Genomic DNA, 24,511 nt, shown 5'->3' with positions numbered 1-24,511 from the left:
GTGCTGGCGACACATCCAGGGTGTGTCCCGCCTCTCGCCTATAGCAAGCTGGGATGGGCTCCAGCAACTCCAGTGACCTGCAAAGCGGAAAAGCGGCCGTAGGTGGAGATGATCATCTCATCTAAAAGATGGATGGATGGATAATATGTTTGACCCTGGGATGAACCGGCGACTCATCCAGGATGTACCCCGCCTTTCACCCATGGCCACCTGGGATATGCTCCAGCGTAACATGTTAGCCTTATTTTGGATAAGCGGCTGAAGATCTTCAAGAAAATGAATGAATGAATAACATATTTAACTACAAAGGTACTAAGTAGAGTGTACTTATAGAGTAATTTATCAGATGGGGAGCCAAGGTCAAGAGAATATATGTTATTTAACGAATACCGCTAAAATGTACTCTACTGCATGATACCTTTGTAACCGTTACTTCACATATTTGCCAACTGGAACAGCTTTTTTTTTTGTGTCTGTGTCCTTACTCCTGGTGAAATTACAGTCCATCCAAATATTCAAGTGGTGTGGAATTATGAAGTGCTAATCAGATTGATTGATTTTGCTCCCGCCTCCAAATAAATGCAACTTAGGTGAATTGACTACTGCAAATTGAATGAATGCGTGTGTGAGTGGTTGTCTGTCTCTGTGTGGCCCCGCGGTGTGCTGGCGACACATCCAGCACAAGTTTCTCATTCAATGAGAAACTTGACAATGGCCTCAAGTTTCTCATTGAATGACAGAAAGTGCAAGTGAAATCAGGAATATTTCCTTTAATCCAGATCTTGCCTGTGGTTTCAGAGTGAGAACAGTTTTTTTAATAATCAAAGACATTCCACTGGAGACTTTCTGCGATGACTCTACCAAAAGTCAGTGTGATAGTATATAAGTGAATATTCATCAATAGCAGGATTCTGGTGGCTGCTGGAGGTTTTTTTTTTTACCACAGTTTTGAGTAAAAAAAATTATACAGGAAAACAATTTCTGTTACTCTTTTTTGCATGCTCTCTCGCAGCAAAGGCCATGTTGAGGCTAATGAAAGAGAAATGCCTAATTTCATTAATAAAGCTGTCCTCAGCTAATGTCAGTGTGTCTGAAGAGGTCTGCAGAGCGGCGAGTTGTGCGTGAGAGACGGAGTAGCATAAAGGTGTGGAGTGGAGCAGCGGTAAAGGTCAGCAGTAAATTGTCAGCCTGTGCAGTAAATGTACAGTAGAGGCTACGGCGTGTCCATTAATAGATGACGCAGCACTGAGAGAATTGTGTTGTCTGGAGTTCCAGCAGCTGCTGGGAAAATGAACAGCATTACTCCAGAATTAAGGAACAAATCCCGTTATTGTATCGGTCAAGAATCCGAACAGGAAATGTCGTGTGCCTCGCAGAGACACGCCTCGTGTGTGTCGTAAAAAAAATACGCATGTGATTAAACAATCTGTGCTCCGTTAAAAAAATTCAGCGTGGTTCTAAATGACTTTATTTGCTCCTGAATATTTTATTTTTACTTATTTGAATTATCAGTCCTCCAGCTGTAACCATTTTTTCTTTATTCATAAATTAGGAAATTAAAAGAAAACCTACTGCCAAAACTGTTTGATGAAATGTCCTTTTTAGTAAGTGTGTCCTGGCTCCAGTGCAGGGTGGCACGGTGGTGCAGTGGTTAGCACTGTTGCCTAACAGCAAGAAGCTTCCAGGTTCAATTCCTTTCTTCTCCTTAGGAGAATTGGTCACACCAAATTGTCCATAGGTGTGAGTATGAACGTGTGTTTTTCTTTTGTGTGGTCTCACGTTGAGCTGGCGTCTCATCCGGGGTGTACCCCGCCTCTCATCCATCGACCTTTGACCCACAAGGTTGATAAACAGTTGTAGATGAGACGATTGCGATTGACTCTTCTACAAGAGGATGGATGAATGGATTGACAGACGGACAGACAAAAGGATGGATGGATGGATATACGGATGGATGGATGATGGATAGACGGAAGGGTGGATGGATGGATGGATGGATGGATGGACAGACAGATGGGTGGATGGAGGGATGGATGGACGGAAGAATGACTGGATGGATGGATGAATGGATGGATGGATGAACAGACAGATGGATGGATGGATGGATAGACGGAAGGGTGGATGGATGGACGGATGGATGGATGGAAGGGTGGATGGATAGACAGAAGGGTGGATGGATGGATGGATGGATGGATAGATGGATGGATGGATGTATAGATGGATGGATGGATGGATGGATGGATGGATGGATGGATAGATGGATGGATGGATGTATAGATGGATGGATGGATGGATGGATGGATGGATGGATGGATAGATGGATGGATGGATGTATAGATGGATGGATGGATGGATGGATGGATAGATGGATGGATGGATGTATAGATGGATGGATGGATGGATGGATGGACAGGCAGATGGATGGATGGATAGATGGATGGATGGATGTATAGATGGATGGATGGATGGATGGATGGACAGGCAGATGGATGGATGGATGGATGGATAGACAGAAGGGTGGATGGATGGATGGATGGATGGATGGACGGATGGATTGTTCCAGTGCTGGATCTGTGCATATTTGCTGCTGTTAAAAGAAACACGACGATATCACTTCAAGCGCCGGGAAATTCTGCTGAAATCTCCCACAGTTCTAGTCCAAGTGATAAATGTATTGATTGTAAAGGTGGATTCATTGATAACGGCAGTAACCGTTAGTTGCAGCCCTTCTGTGAATTGCCCTCTCTCTCTCCTCCTCACAGGCTCCAACCAGCCGCCGCGCTTTGTGAACTACTTCTTCTCCAGTTACCTTCTCATCTACGAGGACATGCCCGTCGGTGAGTCTCCAGCAATGCGGCGACATTTTCAGCGTGGATTGATTTGTTTCATCGCGGCACATTGTCTGTTCCTCTTGCTTCCTGAAACAGAGAAAATAAGTGAAGCGAACCTGTCATAACTGACAGAAGGCATCAGTGGATGTCGTCCGTCAGGACGGGTATATGTGTTTTTATCTGTGTGTCTGAAGAGCCTGGTTGTGAGTGATTGTCTCGAGCATCAAGCTGGCAGGAAGTACGAACTTGGAGTGCCGGTGCTTATATGAAGACGAGCATTCGTCCAGATTTGATATCTCTGTTATTACGAGCTGCTTCGTGTTGTGTCCTGCCTCTGTTCCCGACGGTCCGGGGTTACAATCTAAACACCGGTGAGTCAGATTCCTTCTGGATCTATTATTCCACCTCTTATTTATTTATTTTTTACCCATTTTTGTTGGTTGCTATATGATTGACAAGGCAATTTAAAGATGTCTGGCTTTTCATCATCTCAAACGGCGTCAGTGACTTGAAATTAAAATCCTTTTTGTTGGATCGATTTTCTCTACCTTTTTTTTTTTTTTTTTCTCGCCATGACCTTCACGCTCCGTCAGTCAGTCAACATTCCGAGTCCCGACTCACTTGGCGTCGCTTATTCATAGTCTGTACCCTTAGAGTCAGATTTGATTGGTTACTCATCACAGGCACGGACAGCCCACAATTCTGTTCTTCTTTTTTTTTGTTTTTAGGGCTGTGAAGGTTCAGAGAACTTGCTCAGCCTCCATCATCATCACTATCTCACATCAAGCACACCCGCATCTCCATCATTATCTTCTGAGCTGCGTGTTTTGTACGGCAGCCAGGAGAGGTTACAGTATCCCACTGAGCCCACTGTAAATCTTCATCACCATAACCCTGAACATCATTACCCTCATGGCTGCCTGGCTTGACATCTTTGTCCAGCAGCGCTGAGCGGCTCCTGGCGGAAGGCCATCTCTTACTTTAGTCTGCATTCTCTAAACCACTGAAGGGCATGGATGTGTTGGTGGCTGGCGCAGCTAATTTCCCTAACCGCACTGTTCAGGTTGCCCTCTGGCCATGAATCATTGTGCCCTCTGCTCAGGCAGCCGGGCTTTGGTCCAGCAACGCCTTTCACTGGTCCAGTGAGCTGTCAGTCAAGCCTCTGTCTCAGCCTGTGATGCCTTCTTGAGCGGTGTGATTATGACAGCAGGCTGAGCGATCAGACATTTGTCAAGATTATTATTTACTAGCCCAGCAGCCGTCCTCGTCTAGGAGGCCTTCCAATTCATAAACACATGAACAAGCACATAAACGCAGAAGCCAATGAGTCAAGCATGTTTGTGTGTTTTCTCTGCGTGTGTGTGTGTGCGTGCATTGTGAGTGGAAGCCGTGGAGAAGAGCATAAAATCATTTTCTCACTATAACATAAAATCCCCCTTTTATGCATCATCCAGAGTGCCGGCTTCATAGAGCAGCGGTTTCAATGGTGACATTGCTCAAACTCTTTATTTCAATAAAGGATTGATTGAAAATACATATTCTCTCATCTCAAGGTTCAGTGAAAAGACGGCGCAAAGAATAAAGAATTGTTCAATTGGACTTTCAGGGCACAATGGAGGCACTCTAATCATATTCAAACTGTTAAACATTTATCTGTATTTAATTCGGCCATTATTTCATCACAGGTTTGAGGAATATAAATTAGAGCCTGTCTGGCTGCACGACACGAGAACAGTGATCAAGTTAGCACACCCACTCTGGTTGGTGGCGGTGTTACCTTATAGGTGGATGTCAGGCAGGATCTTGGTGGTGATATAACGAGTCCACGTGAGATATACTATACTAACCCCAAAATGTGGAAACAGAATCATTAATTTAATTAGGAAATAACAAACAAAAAAAACAATCGGTCGGCAGGCTGGAGTTACAAAAACTACAAAATCAGAATTACACAGCCACAACTAGAAAACACAAAGATAAGCTGAAAGGCGGCTGAGGACAGGCTGGCGTCACGGAGAGAAACACGGAGCACAGGAACAGCAGAAAAAGACGGGCGTATTTCCTGACATTTCACTTACACGCTTTTCCACAGTCCGTGCTGAAAGGGGACATGTCTTTGATTCTTTGATAATTGTGTCCTAATTTTTCATCTCTATCTGACCTGGTCAAAGCAGCAGATCAGAGACTTCAGCTCATGGCCGGTAGCCTCAGCTCCATATGGCATGCAGAGTCACATGATTATTTATCAGAGAGCTGAGGGAACACATCCGGACCGCATGGATATTTGATCTGAGGCTGCAGCCGCCCATCTCCTCCTCTCACCTTCAAGGGATTGGGTTTGAAAGCCAGCTCCATGGTTTTGAAAAATGACGTGCAGATACGCATGTGCTCGAGAGGAACATGTACCACAGAGGAAGAATGAATCCCTCACCCAGTGTGAACTCACACGTCTGACATGTGCCTTCGTTTAACTGTAACAGCAGTGCAGTTACATTATCTTTCAAGCAGGCAAAAACAACTCCGTCAGTGTGACGAATGCCTGAATGAACTTTATCCCCCCAGTGGCATGAATGACGCCTGTGTTCCCTAATTATGTTGCTTTAGTGGTTTTGTGTACGCTGCAGTCATATAATGCAACAAATAATTTATTTGAATGTGAACATAAATAATATTTCGTACAGGAAAAAAAAACTTGCCATACGCAGGAAACACAGTCTTTGCAAGTCTGTGTGTTTTGTGTGAGCAGATGTTTACATTCGATGGATTTTTGTTACATTCAAGCAGTGAGATCAGTCACTCTTTTAGTGTGTGTGTGTGTGTGTGTGTGTGGTGTTTAAATGCAGTGGCAGATAACAGTGTGCGTTGTGTCAGGAAATGGGATGTGTAATTAGGTTGCGATAACACTTTGATTAAACGCTCTCATCTCCTAATCCACTTTGCCCTGATTCGACAGATTACGTTCTCTTCTGAGTAATTAACTTGTTGAACGAACACGGCATTTGTTTAAAATAAGAAACTTTAACTCTCTGTTGGGACACTTACCACATGTCACACAGTTTATGCCAACACTTTAGGTGTTGTGTTTAGTTAAGGTTACTTTTTACCGGATTAATTATTGCTTGCTTTCAAATTAAATTATTCTTACTGAGGAAGTTTCCGAGGGCAGAGAGTAAAATAAAGAAGATGCTCAAGTACATACATTTTATGTTGTTATTTTTGAGGGACCATGTACAATAATAAACACAAATGTTCCCATTTGATTCATTACCACAGTTGACCTGAGGCTCATTTTCATTTGCGCCTGCATTTACAACATCTGCTCAACAGCATTATGTGACAAAACAGCTTTGAGCAAACAAGAGAAACAAAGCAGGAGTCCAAATTAAAGAGGGTACACACACACACACACACACACGCACGCACACACTAATGCATGCACGCACTGAGCGATTTAAAATCAGGGAATGTAATTATTGAGTAAAAAAAAGAAAAGTCAATGAATTGAAAAGCCGAGAAACTTTCATCAGCTTTTTAAAACGTTTACTTTAACAGTGCTACAACCCTTTATGCCACCTGGTAGAGCATCCAAAGAGAAAGCCGGCTCTCCAGTTCATTTATACACAATAATATGAAACCTCAAATAGAAAAGGACTTAGCAAACCAAGTGTTACTTTTTTCTATTTGTACATCACACAGCGGACAAATACATTTGTAAGCAATATACTATATATTTATTTTGCCATGATGATTCACTATAATTTCAATTGTTTTCCTTACATCACATTTTCATTTTATGCTGCTATTTTTCTCTGACTATTCCAACAGGGACCCATATTTAATGAAAATCTTTTTTTCCCCCCACAGGTCTATGATGTGTTTTCTGAGCATCAAATGTAGACTGACTCTTAGCTCTATGAATCCGCAGTAGGCCTTTTCTCCACAGTTTGCTCTCCTCTGCTTCCTCACATTCTTTTGTGCAGTAAAAATACCTTACACTTTTAATTAGCTCCGTCGCATTCCTAATTCAATAATAATTAAGGAGCAGGAAGTAGCCTGAAGGAAAGACTTTTTAAAGCCTTCCCTTAAAAGTGTTGATAATGCCCATGTGCTTCCTCCCTAGCCAATTCAATGTCAGCTCTCCACGGGCCTCTGCATTAACTATGGCTAACCCCCACCCCTCACACACACGCGCACACGCACTCACACACACACACACTAGTTCTCTGTCGGTCTATGGTCTGACTCACTGCACAGTGTTTTCTGCTGATTTCTGATTGATGATATTGTGGTCTGAATGCTCGTTTATCTTGTTTGAACAATGTTCCCTGACGCAAAAGGCTGTCAGTTCTCTGGAGCATGTCTTAATAATAGCAGATTGCCATGAACTCCCCCCTTACCACAGTACAGGATTAATATTCTTTTCTTAGAATTCAGGGGTGACTTTGTTGTGGTTTTCACATCAGGATGCAAGACGGACTGATGATATTATAACTGATGACGGTTTTGGTTTATGTAAGAAGAGTTAAGACGCAGTTGCAGTAGTTCATCCATGGAACAGACAAGAGAAATGAGGAAGGGATTATGAAACAAGCATTACTAAAAATGTTCTTACTGTTTTTAGAATCTGTTAATTTACAGAAATGTATCTTGACCAGATTTTTTATTTTCTAATTATTTGGAGATTGACAACAGAACACAGCAATATCCCCCCTGGTGGTCGAAACTAAACATTGCAGGCAGCACTTTGGACGAGTCACCAACACAGTAGAATGTAAATGGATCGGACTGCATCTGTTCAAGCCTGTTAAAAACAATAAAAGACTTTATAAACCTACTTTATAAACCCACTTTTTATTATACATCAATCTTTTGATTGGACAGCAGCGTCCAGGGCGGAGACTTCGTCAAGTGTAAAATCAGCGACCACTCGGAGTCACAGCATGTTCAAACTGTTCTTATAGGCAGGTGTAACGAAGCAGAGGAACAGTCTTTCTCTCTTCTGTCAAAGTCTCTGTCTTATTTTCTTCCAATCTTCTCTTCTTCCTTTTCTCTCTTCTCCACTCCTCCTCTGCAGCTCAAAAAACAACTTTGAAGGGTCCAGACATGCCACCATCTACGGCACTTCATCCACGTTTCTCGATGCTGCATTTCTTATATAAAACATTTTCTTTTCATTAATCTGCTCTATTTATCAGCTAAATGTTTATTTATGGACTGAGAGTTTCCACCATAAATAATTGTGTTGCGTTGTGCAACTTGGAATCTGAACCTCAAAATGGTTCAAGGCTATCCATCCATTGTATACGACTTGACCATTTGCTCTGTGATTTAGACATTTAATATGCAGACTGTGCTTTTTTTTTTAGAATATGCGGCTTTTCGCCAAATCCCGATATAGTAGTTGTTAATTCGATGTTATCTGACTCGCATAGTCAGAATTGGCTTGAGATGATTGGCCGTCATTGTCTGTGATTTGGAGGGAATGGCCTCCTTGCTTGGCTGATTCATCAATGGCAGTTGATTTCTGTGTAGTCTGACCTGTCTATGCATACTGGTCTCTGGCTACAGTCAACCCTGTTTCAGATAAGTAGAGAAGTGGCGGCAGAGAATTGTTCCTTTCCAGTTGTGACTGTGCGCAAACTGTGGAAGAGTGAACAGGATGTTCCTGCCAAAACACTTCATGCCAGTAGACTAACCCTGAATAAAGATAATGCAATTCTTTAAACAACAACAACAACAACAACAGTTATTCTTCAGAGCAGTGGCACTGTCTACTGGCTGGAGATGAGACAGTGGTTTTAATAATCCAACATCATGTCACTGCTGAAATCCTCGGTTAGTTTATTGCATCTATTTTTTGCAGTGTGTTTTTTTAATGAGCACATTTAATTATTATTATAAAAGTATTAATTGTTAAAAAGTACTACTACTAATATTAATATTAATAATATTAATAAATAATATAAATCATTGATAATTAATATCTAGTAAATAAAATACTTAAATGTTTGCAAACTTATACGTTTAGAATACATTATTTCAGAAACACAAAGGGAAAAAAAAAAGAAACTTTGATTGCAGGAGTCGAAACGCTAAAACTCCAGTGAAGACTTCAAAATCTCTGTCCTTCTCCTAAAAGGTCTCCTTCATCTGGAAAGTCAGTCAGAAACCTTTCAGATACGTGGGCACCCTTAATTTCTTTGTTGGCATTTTAAATGTCTGAAATTACCTCATCACGCTGTCAGGCTAAAAGACAACCAAGGATATTTAGCCTGAAGAGATGTGAGGAAAGGTGAGCGGAGGTAAAATGAAAGGGTAATCAGGGTATTGCCATGGGAAGAAGAGGAGGGCCGTGCTGCAGAGTGGATTGTGTTCTGAGGACGCTCGATGGTACCCGGCCTGGATAAGTACTCTAGATATGGGTTAGTGTCTGACGGTGAGAAGGGCAGCACATAGGTCTGCCTCTCCTGCTTTTAAGCACTCGTTTTAACAAATTGGAATGCAATGTGTGCGTCCTTGTCTGGATTTCTGGCACCTGCCATTATATCTGCCACTGTTCTTGTGGGTGAGTCGGCGGCTGCTTTGCGCGTGAGAGTGTGATTATGTCTGCGGGTGTGTGTGTGTGTGTCTTAGTTTCATAAATCCTATCTACCAGCTGCAACCGTGAAACATTCCTCCGTGTTGCGCTTTGAACGGCGCGATCTCAGCAGGAGATGAGGACCAACATGTCTAGGAGATATTCTTAATGACTGGAAGTTTTTTCCTCTACTCACGGAGATTCCTCCTCCACCTCGCTTGAGGAAGAGGACGCATTTGATCTCCTTACTTCGTGTGACAGCTCTGTGCCATCACTGAGTTGTTGCATTGACTCCCACAATGGCTTCCAAACACTGCCAGCAGACTGCCATCCACGAGGGACCTCTGTTTTGGTTTAGTCAATCATGCCTTATCTCTCTCCTGTGGTGCCTTCCTCCCCCCCCTCTAACCCCTCCAGGAAATAATAGGGTCCACGGTTCAGCAAAGTCTGCAAACACACCATCCATCATGATGCCGCGCTGCACTGCTTTGTCTGCACTTGCTCAGCACGTGATGCGCTTGTGTTATTATATTCTATGCAAAGGCTCACGAGAGCCAAGCCGCTCACTTTTTCCACTAATGCTAAACATCCCACTCACACTCATAATTTTACCCTCTTCACGTTTCCTGACTTTCAGTCCTTGCTTCTTTGCACAATTGATAATGTTTATTTATATTTGAAATTACATCTTACATAAAATATTACATATTTTTTTGTCACGTATCTTATTGACCAAAGTATCATTTCATTGCATTATCTCTGGACTTGCACCAGCAGTTATAATTAAACAGATGAGACCCATTGGTCTGCGAAATGATCTAGTGCTGTTTTTATATAGCTATGTTGGAAGTAGACACTGACAATACACACACAAAGTGACATACATATAAACACACAACAATTTTAAAACACTTAATACGGCTGCTGACCCTGTGTTTGGGACAATCCTGTCTGATGCTATTTATATTTCAAATCTATTCTGTTTCTTATTTAAACAATGTATTTCTGTAAGTTCTCATTTAAACTGAGCAATGTTCTAGGTGGGCGGCTCGGTGGCGCAGTGGTAAGCACTGTTGCCTCACAGCGAGATGGTCGCAGGTTCGTCTCCGGCTTGTGGCCATTCTGTGAGGAGTCTGCATGTTCTCCCCGTGCCTGCGTGGGTTCTCTCCGGGTTCTCTGGCTTCCTCCCACCTCCAAAGACATGCAGCCTAGGCTGATTGGTGACACTAAAATTGCCCGTAGGTGTGAGTGTGTGTGTGGCTGGTTGTGTGTCTCTGTGTTGCCCTGCGATGAACTGGCGGCTTGTCCAGGGTGTCCCCTGCCTCTCGCCCGTTGACTGCTGGGATTGGCTCCAGCTTGGCCCACGACCCAATAGCGGAATAAGCGGTTAGAAAATGAAATGAAATGAAAATGCTCTAAGTCTTCTTTCTATCAGGCCTATTCAAGTTTATTATCCCCTCTTTTACTCTGAAGGGCTCAAGTAGTCATCAAAGGGTTCTGCAGTAATAATAATAATAATACACCATTATCAACACTAATTGTACACAGTCGGGTATACAATCATCAACTGAAGGCAATACTAGATCAATAAGTCAAGTTCAGTATCTAAAAATCTATAAATTCATATATAAATAATTGATTCAAGTAATACAAGTTAAAATCTTCTCTGCACAGTCACTTAGTTGAATTTGTTGCAGGCAGATTGAAAAAGGTTTTCAAGTCCTGCTGAGCTCAAGCTGCTTTTGTTTTCTATGAAACAGGAGTTCAACATTTACATATTCCTCCCGTCTGAGATTCTTACTAAGCTCTCTGTGAAAGCAGCATTTCTTCCAGATGAGTTCTCAAACGCTCTGGAAACACTTTTGGCTGGAAGGTTCTTTCTCCTGAACCAAACGGATCTTGTGGACACCGAGACACTCGGACTGTTTCGGACCCGTGTCTTTCTTCCCTCGATCAGAATAAACATGTTCAGATCCTGCTGCTCCATCTTGGTGACCTGAACTCTTCTTCATCTTCCTCACTGGTCTGCACTCTCTCTCTGACTCTTCTTCAACACAAAGCTAGAAACACACTACATTTGTAGGTGTATCCGCCTCTTATAGAAAGGGTCTAAAACAGGCATGGACAAACTTTTTAATCCGGCCCGCCGAACGACTTTGCCGAGTATAACAAATGATATCATTAAATTACATTTTATTATAATTAAACCTCATTCATTTGATCTTTTCCCTGTAATTTGTACAGTGAGCCTTGCATATTCCTGCTTTGCTACCTGGAAAAGGTCAAATCCTTTCATGTAATGTCTTTTACATGTCATTTATAGTAGTTCACACAAACACTCCATCCAGCTGTTCCTGGCCCGGCCCCTCTATCAAACTTTAGAACCCATTGTGGCCCACGAGTCAAAATGTTTACCCAGCCCTGATCTAAAATGTACAGAATCTGTGTTTGGCTGTTTCAGCTGCATAGTCTGTCATCGTGTCGAAGATTTGTTCAGTATTTATTTCAAGATATCTATCTTCGCCACGGTGGCAGCGTCCATTCATCTCCTTTAAAAAAGACGCACTGCTTCTGCGGCATCGCCTCCTCTATTCGCATTTCTCCGTGTCATCGCCGCTCAGGAGTGAGAGGATGGAGAGATAGAGGGAAATGGCTGCAGGCTGCGCGTGCTATTTCTCTGGCTTGTAAAAGTTAATTGGAATTGTCTGTGGGAATGTTACACACACCGGGATGAGCAGCGCCGGCGTGGCCCGGGACTGAGCTGACAGGCGCCGCCGTAATGGTGGCAGCAGATTATTTGACCACACACGGCAAACAGTCACCGACAGACAACAACCTCCTGCATGTGTGTGTGCGTGTGTGTGTGTGTGTGTGTGTGCAGCACACCTAATTGCTACCTGTGAAATGTGTGTGTGTGCTTTAACACACACACTGGTCCCAGAGATCAGGCATCAACACTGTGATGAAGACCTTTCTCGACGTTGGGGAGGACGATGCAAAGGAGAAGGTTGGGTTGCCGCGGCGACCCCTGGCAAAAGAGAAAGAAGCAGAAGAAGAAGAAGACACTGAACAACACGACAGCGGAACAACACAGCTTTGGTGTCTGATTGTTGTTTGCTCTCGTTCTATAATCAGATGATGGTCCAAACATTTTCAGTTTTTTTTTGCTGTTTAATTCAGCTACTAACTGCTTCCTAGGAACTTATGGCCGGCGCAACATGTCGTGCGTCGTCCTGCCAACAACCTTGTTTTTCTCGCTGCTCACTTTACAAGATGCTTCATGTCAACCTGTTATCCCTGCAATTTCTCTCTTTGTCGATCCCAATAATATCCAGCTGTCATAGGCAGAAAGGGCCTCAGTCATGTGGGGGGGGGGGGGGGTTGGTGCTTTCATGGGACATTTAACGGGGTTTATAGTTGCCACTGCAAAATGCGGATACACATTCTCCTGAATGTATATGGCAGTGTTCGCTGGAACATCTTTAATTTTATTTTTCCCCTTATTGTTTCAGTGTTTATCCCATGTGTGTGTGTGTGCATGTGTGATATTGCACTTCATTGCTGGATGGCAGATCAGCTTCTCCCAGCTGTTTATCTGGCCCAGGTGGGTCATGGCTGATACCTGCCTGAGCCAGGCAGAGCAGCTAACCTGGAAATTGATGTTTCACATCAGCGACCCAGCTCTCCCTGCTCCAGTGCAGCAAACTCCAGGAGTGAATATGGGAAATCTTTATTTGTATGCACACGAGTGCGTGCACACACGCGTGTATCTGTTTGTATATGCATGGATTTGCATATGTGTGGTGAAAGTGTTTTTTTCCCCCTGTTAGAGATGCACGTGCATGCAGCAGCGTTTGATTCAAGTGCAAATATATTGTTGCTGTTTGTTTGTTGCAGAAGTCTTTATTTCTCAAAAGGTTGTTTTGCACAAATGAAAAAAAAGACCACTTTTACAATTACAGATTTGAAGAAACTCTAAAGAAAATAGACTCAAAAGTCTTAACGGTCTTTGAAAATCAGAAGGTTTCAGGTTTCAAAGACCCCTGATTCCAAAAAAAAGAAAAGAACCTACCTTGTAAATGGACTGCACTTATATAGCGCCTTTTCCACCGCTTCGCGGCGCTCAAAGTGCTTTACATGAGGCCTCACATTCACCCATTCACACTCCAGTGGGCGACCTGCTGCCATGCAAGGTGCTGCCAGACCCACTGGGAGCAATTTGGGGTTCAGTCCCAAGGACACTTCGACAGACAGTCAGAGCTGGGATTCGAGCCACCGACCCTCTGATCACTGGACGACCCACTCTACCAACTGAGCCACATGAAATAATTGCTTCCTGCCGAGGGAAGGAGCCGGTGTTTAGAGCACTCGAATGTCCAGCCCCTGATTGGTTGCAATACAACCCATCAGTTGCTGTGGGAACTTTTAGTGTTTTTTTACAGTGTCAAACACCAAATGTTAGGGTCACATACTAGATCATTCCGAATGCGTGCAGTATCAGCGTTGGTCATGTGAGGCTGGTGCGCCTCCTATGAAGAAAGGTTATATCGTCCTTGTCTTGAAAGCTGACATTTGTTCTCATAAAGACCAGAGTGCCGGTGCCAGATAGGATTAATTGGCGAGTGGGCTGCCTGCGCTCCATGTCCCCATTGACCGACTAGTCTCTGGCTTTTGTTTACTGGTATCTCGGGCTCATTCTCCACAGGTGAGCAATGACCTCATTCCCATATTTGCTCTGTCTCCTCGTGTTTGTGCTCATTTGGCACTAAATACGTTTGTTTCACTATCGGGTGATGCAGCTGAGGCGACTTTAGAGCGGGTGCACACTTTGGGTTTTTTTGGAGATAGTTGTCAGATCTTTACAGATGAGCTTGCAGACACAGAGATAGACACAGGAGGCATGTGTGTCTGCGTTAAGTGTAAATCCGTAAGTGTTTAAGTGATTGTGATGAAGAGGATGTGGACGGCTATAATTGAACTCCTCTCTTATCTCACAGTTTAAGAGGTGTTTGACATTTAACAAGTCTCTTTAGAAGCAGGGATGTCTCTCTCTCTCTCTCTCTCTCTCTCTCCCTCCCTCATACACATTCTTCCTCTTTGTCTCTGTCCTATTTGTTTCCTTCGTGCTGCTTATTGTCTCCAGTGAGAAGTTCCACTTACAAACAAATCCCCGGCTCTTCTCCTGTCAGCCATTGTACATGAGATACTGTGGACTTTCAGCAGTTAATTTTCCATTGTTGCCCACGTTCACACACACACACACACACACACACACTCATGCACTTTTTTATACGTAGTACTGATGTGATGAGCATGCCTGCTTACTGAGCGGCTTTTTGCTGAGAGGCGATTGCCCCTAGGCAGTGAGGGAGGGAGGGAGGGACGAGTCTAAAACTGATCAACCAGAGCTGCTGTCATTGTCCTGCTCTCCTCCTCACCGCCACTCTTTACGCTTCCACTCATCACGCTGTCGCTCTCTCTCGTTTTTTCTCCCCAGATTGACCGAGGAGGTCAATTGCCAATTTGCCAGTGCCAATGTCTTTGTCAGGGAACAATATTAATTTTGGCTAATTAGGAACTGCAGCTAATGAGCAAAAAAGATAATGAGTTAATTTATAATCCATTAAACAAGAGTGGCATGTTTCAGGATGAACTAAAGTGTAGTACGACAGCCAGACATCAGATATAAACAGTGGCGTAGCAAGCAGTCTGGACACACACACACACACACACACGCACACACACAATTCACCAAAGATTTTCATGTCATGTCTTTTCCTTTCTCTCTTCTAGCTCTCCCTGATTCATACGTTTGTCTCACGGGTGAAAGTGGATGGCTTAATGGCAGAAGGAATGCACATAGTGGCATTGTAAAAGGCAGGGCAGGAGATGTGATAAGGCCTGGGTAAGGCCTGAATAAAGAAGGCAGTAGGCAGTAGGAGGTGATGCAGGGAGAGGTGCAAGGGAGGGAAGAATGGGCATTAGAAACGAAGCAGGATACCTGGAAAAGGGAGCTGGCAGGAACGGTGGGTGTGAAAGTGGAAGAATACACAAATAAAGAGATGGGAATCTATATCGGCGTTGGGGGTGGCATGGCCTGCACAGCAGATGGACATGAGCGAGAGAGGGGAGGAGGATAGAGATGCTACTGTGGTCTGCCCAAATCCATTAAAACCAGCTGGCCTGGATAATCAGTCTCTCAGATTTACTCGGGAATGTAAACTTGAAACAGCCTATAGCCGCATATAAAATCCAGATCTTGACATTACTCTGAGATATTAAACTTTATGCCACTCACAGTGTTTGTTATACTCCACTCTAGAACCAGCGTGGAACAATCTGGAGTGGGGATAGGCGATCTTGTTTGCTCTACTTTCAGCGGTTATGTAGAGAACACGTTTTCCAAACACTTTTGCAAATGCATCGGGAAGCAATCTGTGAATAATCACTGAATGACGTGCGCATGTAGCAGGAACAGGAGCAACCTGCTACTGTACACACAAAGTACAAAGGAGAACACACTGCAACCAGTCTGGCAGGCTTTTATTTTTTATTTTTACAATGTAGAGATAGAGAGACAGTCCTTTTTTTTTTTGGTCCCGCATGTCAATGCATTGACTGCAGTCCATCCTCATCTCTATAATGGAGGTCTCATGCCATTGGTGTAAGCCTGATGTCACTGCAGGTATAAGACATGACATAGCCTGCTGCTACGGTGCAAACAGAATACCAGAAATGGGGAGAAAAAACAAAAAAACAACACCAATTGCATCTTTTGTGTACTTTTTTTAATTTATTTTTGATATAGGGAGCTAAACATAGAAACCAATTTGTGGGGTTGTTGTTTAAGACAAAAGGAGGGGGGCGATGGCGTTTAAATTAGAAGCCGTCCCTGCCATAGTGGCCCTGCAAATCTGTGACTTCATCCTTTGACTCTTCCTGGCTTCTTTATCTAAAATAAAGAATCGCCTCAATGTCCCTGAGCTTTAACATATTCATTAAAAGTGAGTCAGGAAAAGAAGCCAGTGTTTTCCGAGATAATACTCCACATTTCAGTGACAGCAGGGGCTGGCGGTCTGAGTGGCTGCAGTCTCATTCTTGACCCTGGTTGCCTGCCGTTCGCCACAACATCCCGATTTGTGTCCGCAGGGCTAACGGAAACACCGGCCTCATATTTCAGGAACACACGGGCCATTGGCATGAGAGGAAAGGCCAAAAGTGAGAGGCTTTCATTTCAGCCAGAGTGTGTTTATGTCTGAGCATCTCTCTGTGTGTGTGTGTGTGTGTGTGTGTGTGTGTGTGTGTGTTTGTGTGTTTGGCCTCCCAATGAAGGTGGCATGTTCCATTACCCAACCGTGATTTAGATCACTCGCAGGTAATAGTCAGCCCTTGTGAGGTCAACACACGGCCAGCAGAGCAGAGGAGTGCAGAGAAGACGAAAGCGAGGGGCGAAACTGAAAGAAAAGAGCAAGATATGCAGCAGAGGAGGAATTTGGCAGGAACGGTGCAGTTTGGGGTCAACGCCTGTGTGTTTTGGGGGGGGGGGGGGGGGTGAGCGTTTGCTTTTGTGACAACGACAGTCCAGAGCGGCTCAACCGTCACTCCGGAGGCTCACGGTGGCACGCAGTCACCTGTCTGCTCCTATCAGCGCTGCCCCCCCCCCCACCCCCCCGTGTCTGGCCTCCACAAGAGGGATGGGGCGTGACACGAGGATGACAAAAACGGAAAAGAGAGCGCGGAGGAACATCGAGGCTGCGACGGGAATGGGGTGGGAAAATATGAGAGGGAATGTGGGCGGAGACTGAATAGACCGGCGTGGGAATTTGCAGCGACAGGTCTGCTTGTCTTTGCATTGGATGACTGTCCACCAATGTCATTAAAGGTGTGACTGGTTAGTCAGATCCTTGTCACTCGGTGTTTTCATCACTCCATCATTGTTTATAAGGGTCAATCCGGCCGTGCGCAGAGCTGGCATCTGAGCGGCATTCAGAAACATTTCACAAGCGCTTCAATCTGCAGAATCCATGAGCGTCAACAACACAACGCCATGGCAACTGACGGCTGACATCGATTGACATTATTTCCAACCTTCGCCTTGGAGATGTTTGTTTCAGTTAATCCACAGCAAAGCTGATGGTTTTCTGTTGCATGCACCAGATACATTTTGATTTTAACATTTTGCCCCTTCAGCTTCAGGTTCAGCGTTTTCAGGTCAGACAATAAAACGCAAATCGGTTGTGACATTTACATCACACGGCCTCTTGGAAACCTGCACGTGCCCTCGTGTGAGCACGTTTAATATTTTTGCGTCCACGTCCGTGAGCGTATACACGATCTAAGCGCCGTGTTTTCACACAGTGTGTACTTGAAAGGTGTCTGTTTCTCTTTGGAAAAGGCAAAGGGTGTTCTCCTCCCGTCTGTGACAGATTTAGTCATAAATCTGTCGGATTAATACGCAGCCTCCCAAGGACTCTTGTGATGTGTTTTGTTGAAACACAGGAGTCACTTAAAGCCAGACTCCAGGCACTATTTGTCTTCGGCACTCTTCCCCATCATGGTTATTGATGTAGCAAAAACAAACTAGCTTGAAGGTGCGTGCACACAAACACACACACACAAAGCAGAAAAGACCAGTGGAATAAACGAGAGGATAAATTAGTAGAAAATGAGAGGGAATGTGAGAATGAGCTTCTATATTAAAATGTATAATTTGTACATCATAAATTTTGGACCAGTCTGACCTCCGATGAAGACGAAGGTCAGATTCTGTACCTTGGTTGTAACTTATTATTAGCCCCTGTTAGGAACAGTGGGGGGGGGGCTACAGCAAAGGGCGCCGCTCTTCCGTGCCACCCGTCTGTTTGTCACGTTTCATTTCGCTAAAAAAAATGCTTTAATATTGTTCCATGAAACTTTCAGCCATACCGTGAGCTATTACCTTTTTCTGTTTCAAGATTTTTGTCGATGTTTTATTTAATTTCCATGGTTACCTATTGGAATTTGTTTTGTTGCAGCACGGTGGCGCAATGGATAGCGCTGTTGCCGCCCAGCCTGAAGGTCACTGGTTTGCGTGTTCTCCCTGTGTCTGCGTGGGTTCTGTCGGGAAACTTACCGGTAGATGAAGTGGTTGCACTAAATTGTCCGTAGGTATGTGGCCCTGCGATGAACTGGCGACTTGTCCAGGGTGTACCCCGCCTCTCACCCGTTGACTGCTGGGACAGGCTCCAGTCGATCCCGCGACCCAGATTTCTGATTAATGGGTTAAGAAAATGAATGGATGATTGTATTTTTTTCCCTCAGTACTGTTATTTATTATTTATTTTTTACTGAGCTTTATGAAAAAAGCTCATTAAAAAGAATGACAATACCCAGGGACAACTTGTACACACAATCAATCATTTATGTTATTTTCTACAGCATGAGAAACAAACCTTATGCAGAGATGTGAGTATTTCCAGGCTACGACTGATTTTGTCGTAACAATATGATGCAGGCACGGTGGTGGCGGGCAAATCCTGAGCATGTCGTACTTGACTGAAAGTAAGTTGCACTCATCTATGGAAGTTTTATCATTGTCTGCTTTTATTCATTCATTGCATAAAACATTATCAGTCAGCTCTTATTGTATTTCAATATTTTTTATTGTTGGCGGTCTAATTGACCTCCCTGGGGTAAATGCTTTACTGTTACGCTCCACGGCTGCCTTCATCCTCAACGGGAATAATCTGTATGCATTAAAGATGCCCCCTAAACACACACGCTTCTCTTTGCATGGAAATAGAGGTCCAAGCACCTACTTTCTGAGCACTGGACTATTGTTATTCCAGGTAGATCTACTTAGTTTATATCTGAATCCAACTGGTTTTCCCTGGGGGGGGAGGGGTCCGATTCTCTTGCCGCTATCGCAGCACACAGCACCACGGGCGGAGAAAGCAGCAATGAGATCAGTTTCATTTAATTTCCTTCTGCTGAAGAAAACACAGAGGTTTTTATTTGCCTCGTGTTTGACTAGAGGTGAAGCTATAACTTTAAAGGACACATCATTTACCCTTTTTTCCACAAGTTAAGCCCAGACACTTATATGAAATATCTGTGACAGTCTTTGGTCAAAATAGCAAACAGATGCTGCAGGACACACACACACACGGAGCGGCTACGGGATTGGGTGTAATAAACACGTTTTGAATCATGAAGGCTTTACTTTACACTTCTCCCTCATCTACATTCTTGTCACACAGGAGTATTTGCCTCACCCAAAAATCAAAGGAGGTATCTGATTTGAGACCCCAGTCTGTACAGTTATTTGCCCCTTGACTCAGAGGGGCGGGGGGGGGGGGGGGGCGTTCTCCAATTATTAGCCAACTTTTTTCAAATGTTAATGTATACAAGCAGAACAACAGTAGTTAAAGGGACACCTTACAACAGTAATCCTTCTCTTCCTTGAGGCTAAAATTCTTAACTCAATCTGGAACAGAAGGTCAGCATCAGGTGTTGCTTCAATCCTTACCAGGACCATCTCAATAGGATCCTGTAGTGTGTGATGCCCCATTATTTTCACTTCTCAATACATGTTTAAGATTTTGAGAGATAATATTATGAAAAAGTTTTTTTTTTCTTCCGTTTTGATTTCAAAATAGGTCAGGATGAAAATATGGATCATGGCCTTAAGGCGTCTCCTATCAGCCTGATTGACTGAAACATATAGAGGGTCGAGGTAATTAATAACAGGATAATACCTCATACGGTCATGCTACTGTTAAGATTTTAACACAAAAGAAGTCCACGGCGGCTCACGCTTCCACATTATTAGTCGGTTGTTTTTGGTGTTTAAGCTGCAATGAGCACCGTTAGCAGCTTTAATCCTCCTTCTCATTTGAATAAAGTCCAAGTATCATTATTATAGGAGTGTTCCTCATTCAATACCAACAGCTGCAGACAATGCTGTAGACTAACTCTCCGCAATAACATTGTGATTTAGACGCACTGACTGAAACGCACTGACTTCATTGGAATGGCGCGCATTCAATCACCTGGTTTTTGCGTGCTGCTCCTTTAGCAGTCTGTCGGTCACGTCATGCTGAATGCTGCGCAGCGCTCTCGTTCACACTCGCAGTGCATTCATCGATCTAACAGTTGTTGCAGGCTTTCTGTTGCTGCGCTTTCATTCCTGTTCACATTGTAACTCATAATGCTGCAATATCAGCCCTTTAACCCCCCCCCCCATGAAGTAATCAGCAGAACACTCTCATTTTTGGAAAATAAGGTCCTAATGGAACCTTCTTACAAAATATATATATATATATAAAACAAGTGCTGTAATGCAAATGCAGATGCGTGTGTTGGCTTATATCTATCAGCTTTTTCGGGGGGGGGGGGGAGAAGTCTCAAAATCCATGTGTATCAAATATGATACGTTTGGCAAAAAAAAGGGTTAAGTTAGAAGCCAAATGCAGACGGTGCGCTGAATGAGCTTGTGCTGCCAGGCAGCCGAAGACGGTATTTGCCTGTTTGACTTTTTGTGACGGTCTTGATTGATGCGAGGACTTGCGTGACTTCATCTTAGAATTGCTGATACGTTTGAAGGCGCTCTTTGTTGGTGGACAGACAGCGAGGTAACATGAGTGGCATCATACTGACTCATCAGCTTACCGATTGTATGACTTCCACCCAGAGGCTCACTCGCCCTGCATGGAGACAATTCATCAAGTATTTATACAAAGCAGGTGAAGATCCTCCTCGCTGCCCCGTCCTTCACACATACCCCCCCCCCCCCCCCCACTTCATCTTGGTGTGGTTTCTTCTTCTCTTTGGTAGATAGTGTACATAATATTGCCCGTATTCCCAGTGAGCCTCAGTGCCCCACAAAATTTAAAGCTGTAATTCTCAACATGCCTGAAATTGCAGCGCTGACAGTGCCTGTCTAACTGAATCAGTGCTCAGATGAAGGAGGGGGCTGAAGATGTCATCGACGTGATAAACAGAGCTTTGGCCTACAGCCCCTTTCCTTTCACAAGCCGGGGGGGGGTCTTCTATTGATTCACACAGATTGATGTTCTCGACGAACTGATTCAGCTTTGACCCCCTTGCCTTTCCTACGAGTTGGGCTGACGTAAACCTGCAGCTGCAGCGCAGTACGGGTTCGCAAGTCTTCCGACTTTTCCTTTTCTCCTCTCTTTCTCTCTTGAGCCCCTCCAGCCCCGTTTTTTTGGAGAGGAAGCCTAGATCTCAACCAAATCTCATCTCTTCTGGACATTGATCTTTTTTTTTAATTATTATTCAATCATTCTGGAATACTTTACACATTTCACTCTTATTCATTTATTTATTTTCTTTATTAGAACCTACGTCCACCTGAGTTAGAAATTTACTCATGATTTTTTTTTTCTTCGCATATTCAGTTCATTTTGAAATATTTGCATTAATTCAACTCAAGTCTGGAGTTTTTGTTCTGATCTGGCCCCCCAGAATTTTTTTTTTTATTATCTTTGCTTTTGTGGCTCTGCATTGACCAGCAGAAGGAAAATGGTGGATTTTGTAGGTTATTCTCTGAGATCTGAGATTGTGAGTAATGATGACTGGCTCCAAACTCACGTTATTTTATCGGGAACTCTTCATGAATTAATCTGACCATTTTCATGCTCTGCTAAAGTCATAACCTTTTCTTTATTGCATTGTTTTCATGTATTTGTTGTTCTTATTGCAGTTTTATATGTCAAACACGTCATAATGTCATCAACAAAAATCCAATAGAAATAAAGTTATTATTTAACCAGGAAAGTTCATTGAGAATTGGTTCTCTTTTGCAATGACGACCTGGACCCGGAGAACCCGGAGGCAACAGCGCTATCCACTGCGCCGCCGTGCTTGCCTGTGACTTTCCAAAGGGTGTGGCAGGTTCAGGTGACAGAGGGAAAGGCGACGTAGAATGATGGTTTCTCCAGGCCATCGCTCTTGTCATGTGGGTTGTAGCAGAGTCGGGGGGGGGGGGGCGATGCTAATGCTCACTGTATCATTCATAACAGTAATACTGTCATCACTTGCTGCTAAATGGCATCATTTGTCAAGGAAAGGGCTTGGATTTACTGTGGAAAGATAAGCACTAGGTGGATACCTGCACACACACACACACACACACACAATTCACATTACGCTGCAGCAATGTGTTTGATTACACCTGTGCTCACACAAAACTTTAACGCTCAAGCAATCTGTGTTCTTCCCTTTAATCCCGTCTTAAATCATTCAGGCACTTTTACATGGAAACTCTCATCCGTAGCGGGCGTGGCGGTGGCATACGCCTGCCCCGGCACACGGGCTTATGGTTCAGGTTCTACTCCCGGGAGGAGACGTTAATCGTCCACGAGGCTGTGACTCTCATGCATATTGATGTGTTAGCATTCATTTGTTGTACGTCACTCGAGTGTGTGTCTGCGCACGCGAAGGAGACAATTCCTCCACACCCGAGAAGGCTTGAAGGAGGTGGGCTGGGGGGGGGGGGGGGGGGGGGGATCACTTATTATTGATGACTGTGAGGTAAAATGCTTAATTTGCAGCGTCTTCAACCAAATTATAACTCACATTGAAAGCAGCTGAATTTGCATAAATCTCATTAGACGCAATAAGAGGGGTTCATAAATCGTGATATTAATTAGTCATTTTTGCCGCCCTTTCATTGGGAAATAGGATGTATTAATAAAACGAGAGGGGTGTGTGATTGTGAAGCCTAATTGGTCGTTGTGTTGAGCATTTCGGTGCAGAAGTGACAGGCTTGATTTAGCTTGGCGTCACCTCTATTGTCTACCAGAGAACCTGCAAGCAGGGGGAGAGGATAAGTTTGTGTGTGTGTCTGGGTGTGTGTTTATAATGTGCACATTTACGCTCCCATCAATGCTGTCATTTCCAGCACCCTCTCACTTGTACTAATTCTAAAGGTGGCTCTGAAAGCGATGCACAGTTTCAGGTCAGGATCGCAGGGCTCACGCAGAATTGTCTTTGGATCCAAATACCACCAGGTTCAAAAACAGTTTCTTCCCTGATGCTGTGAGGGTTGTGAACAGTGGATAACTCGGAGGCCAAATGCACTGCTTCCGTGTTGGACCCAAACGGGGATCGTGCAATCACTTGTCACTTTGTCACTTTGTCACTTTTTAATTTTGTGTATATATTTACTTTAAGTTGAATGAATGTGTGTTGTGTGCCTCGAGCTGGGACCTGAGTGCTGTTTTTCGTTCGTGCATGAGAGTGTATGAATGACATTAAAGATTTCTTGATTCTTGATTCTTGAAATATGAAAATACTTGTTCATGAGATTTTGATTTTTCTTTTGGCCACAATTCCAGGACAACAGGCCCGAGCCATGGGAGCGTTTTGATCTCCACTGGCAGCCTTATATTTTGATTAATTTGTGGAATTTGGAACTTACCTTGAGGACTTTTTGGGGGAATGTTCGGGTTCTGTCAATAGAACTGAAACATGAATATTTGGTCCGCTTCTCTCTGGGTTTGGTTTGCCAGGGGTTATAGCTCTGGGGCCTGTAAAAACTCTGCTGGTTCAGTTATAAATGTCTATGCCCTTACAGATTAGTTGCTGGATGTACTGCATATGTACTGCATAATGTCATCTGTCTCTGATCCACCGGGTTTAGCATTCTTTCTTTTTGTGTGTTTGTCTAATTTTCAGAGTTTTGGGAATGTGCAAACAAACAAGGTCTGTTTGGCTGACGGCAATATTGTCAATATACTGTAAAAATGTATTTAGTCCTCATATGTGGACGTATTCTGTGGATGTAATAGGACACCCGGAGAATTGTCATTGTAATTTAATGCAGGGTAATGACTACACTTGTTATTTGACACCGTGATCGATGCCCATGTCAGTCCACTGACCTTTGCCTCTTTGCCTGACAGGCTCATCAGTGGCCCAGCTGAAGGCCACGGATCCGGAGGGGGAGCCACTCATCTATGGGGTGTCAGGGGAAGAGGCGATGAAGTACTTTTCAGTGAACAAAGATACCGGCGTGGTGTGGCTTCGCCAGCAACTCGACCGCGAAGTACGAACGCCAAACAAACACACACAGCAAATAAATGCCGCCCAGTGTTTTTCC

The 24,511-nt window shown here is 43.8% G+C and overlaps 1 protein-coding gene across 1 annotated transcript in view; it reads left to right on the top strand.

Moving 5' to 3' along the window:
• The window catches only part of cdh23 (cadherin-related 23), a 142,105-nt gene that overhangs the window by 2,402 nt on the left and 115,192 nt on the right, over positions 1–24,511 (top strand). The window contains exons 2-3 of the mRNA XM_068741568.1: positions 2,763–2,837; positions 24,315–24,457. Coding sequence (XP_068597669.1) covers positions 2,763–2,837; positions 24,315–24,457 — 218 coding nt within the window. The remainder of the gene's footprint in view (positions 1–2,762; positions 2,838–24,314; positions 24,458–24,511) is intronic.

The sequence above is a fragment of the Brachionichthys hirsutus genome, chromosome 7 (genome assembly GCF_040956055.1).
Source record: "Brachionichthys hirsutus isolate HB-005 chromosome 7, CSIRO-AGI_Bhir_v1, whole genome shotgun sequence".
NCBI classification, from domain to species: domain Eukaryota; kingdom Metazoa; phylum Chordata; class Actinopteri; order Lophiiformes; family Brachionichthyidae; genus Brachionichthys; species Brachionichthys hirsutus.
This window is presented reverse-complemented; position numbering and strand designations above follow the sequence as displayed.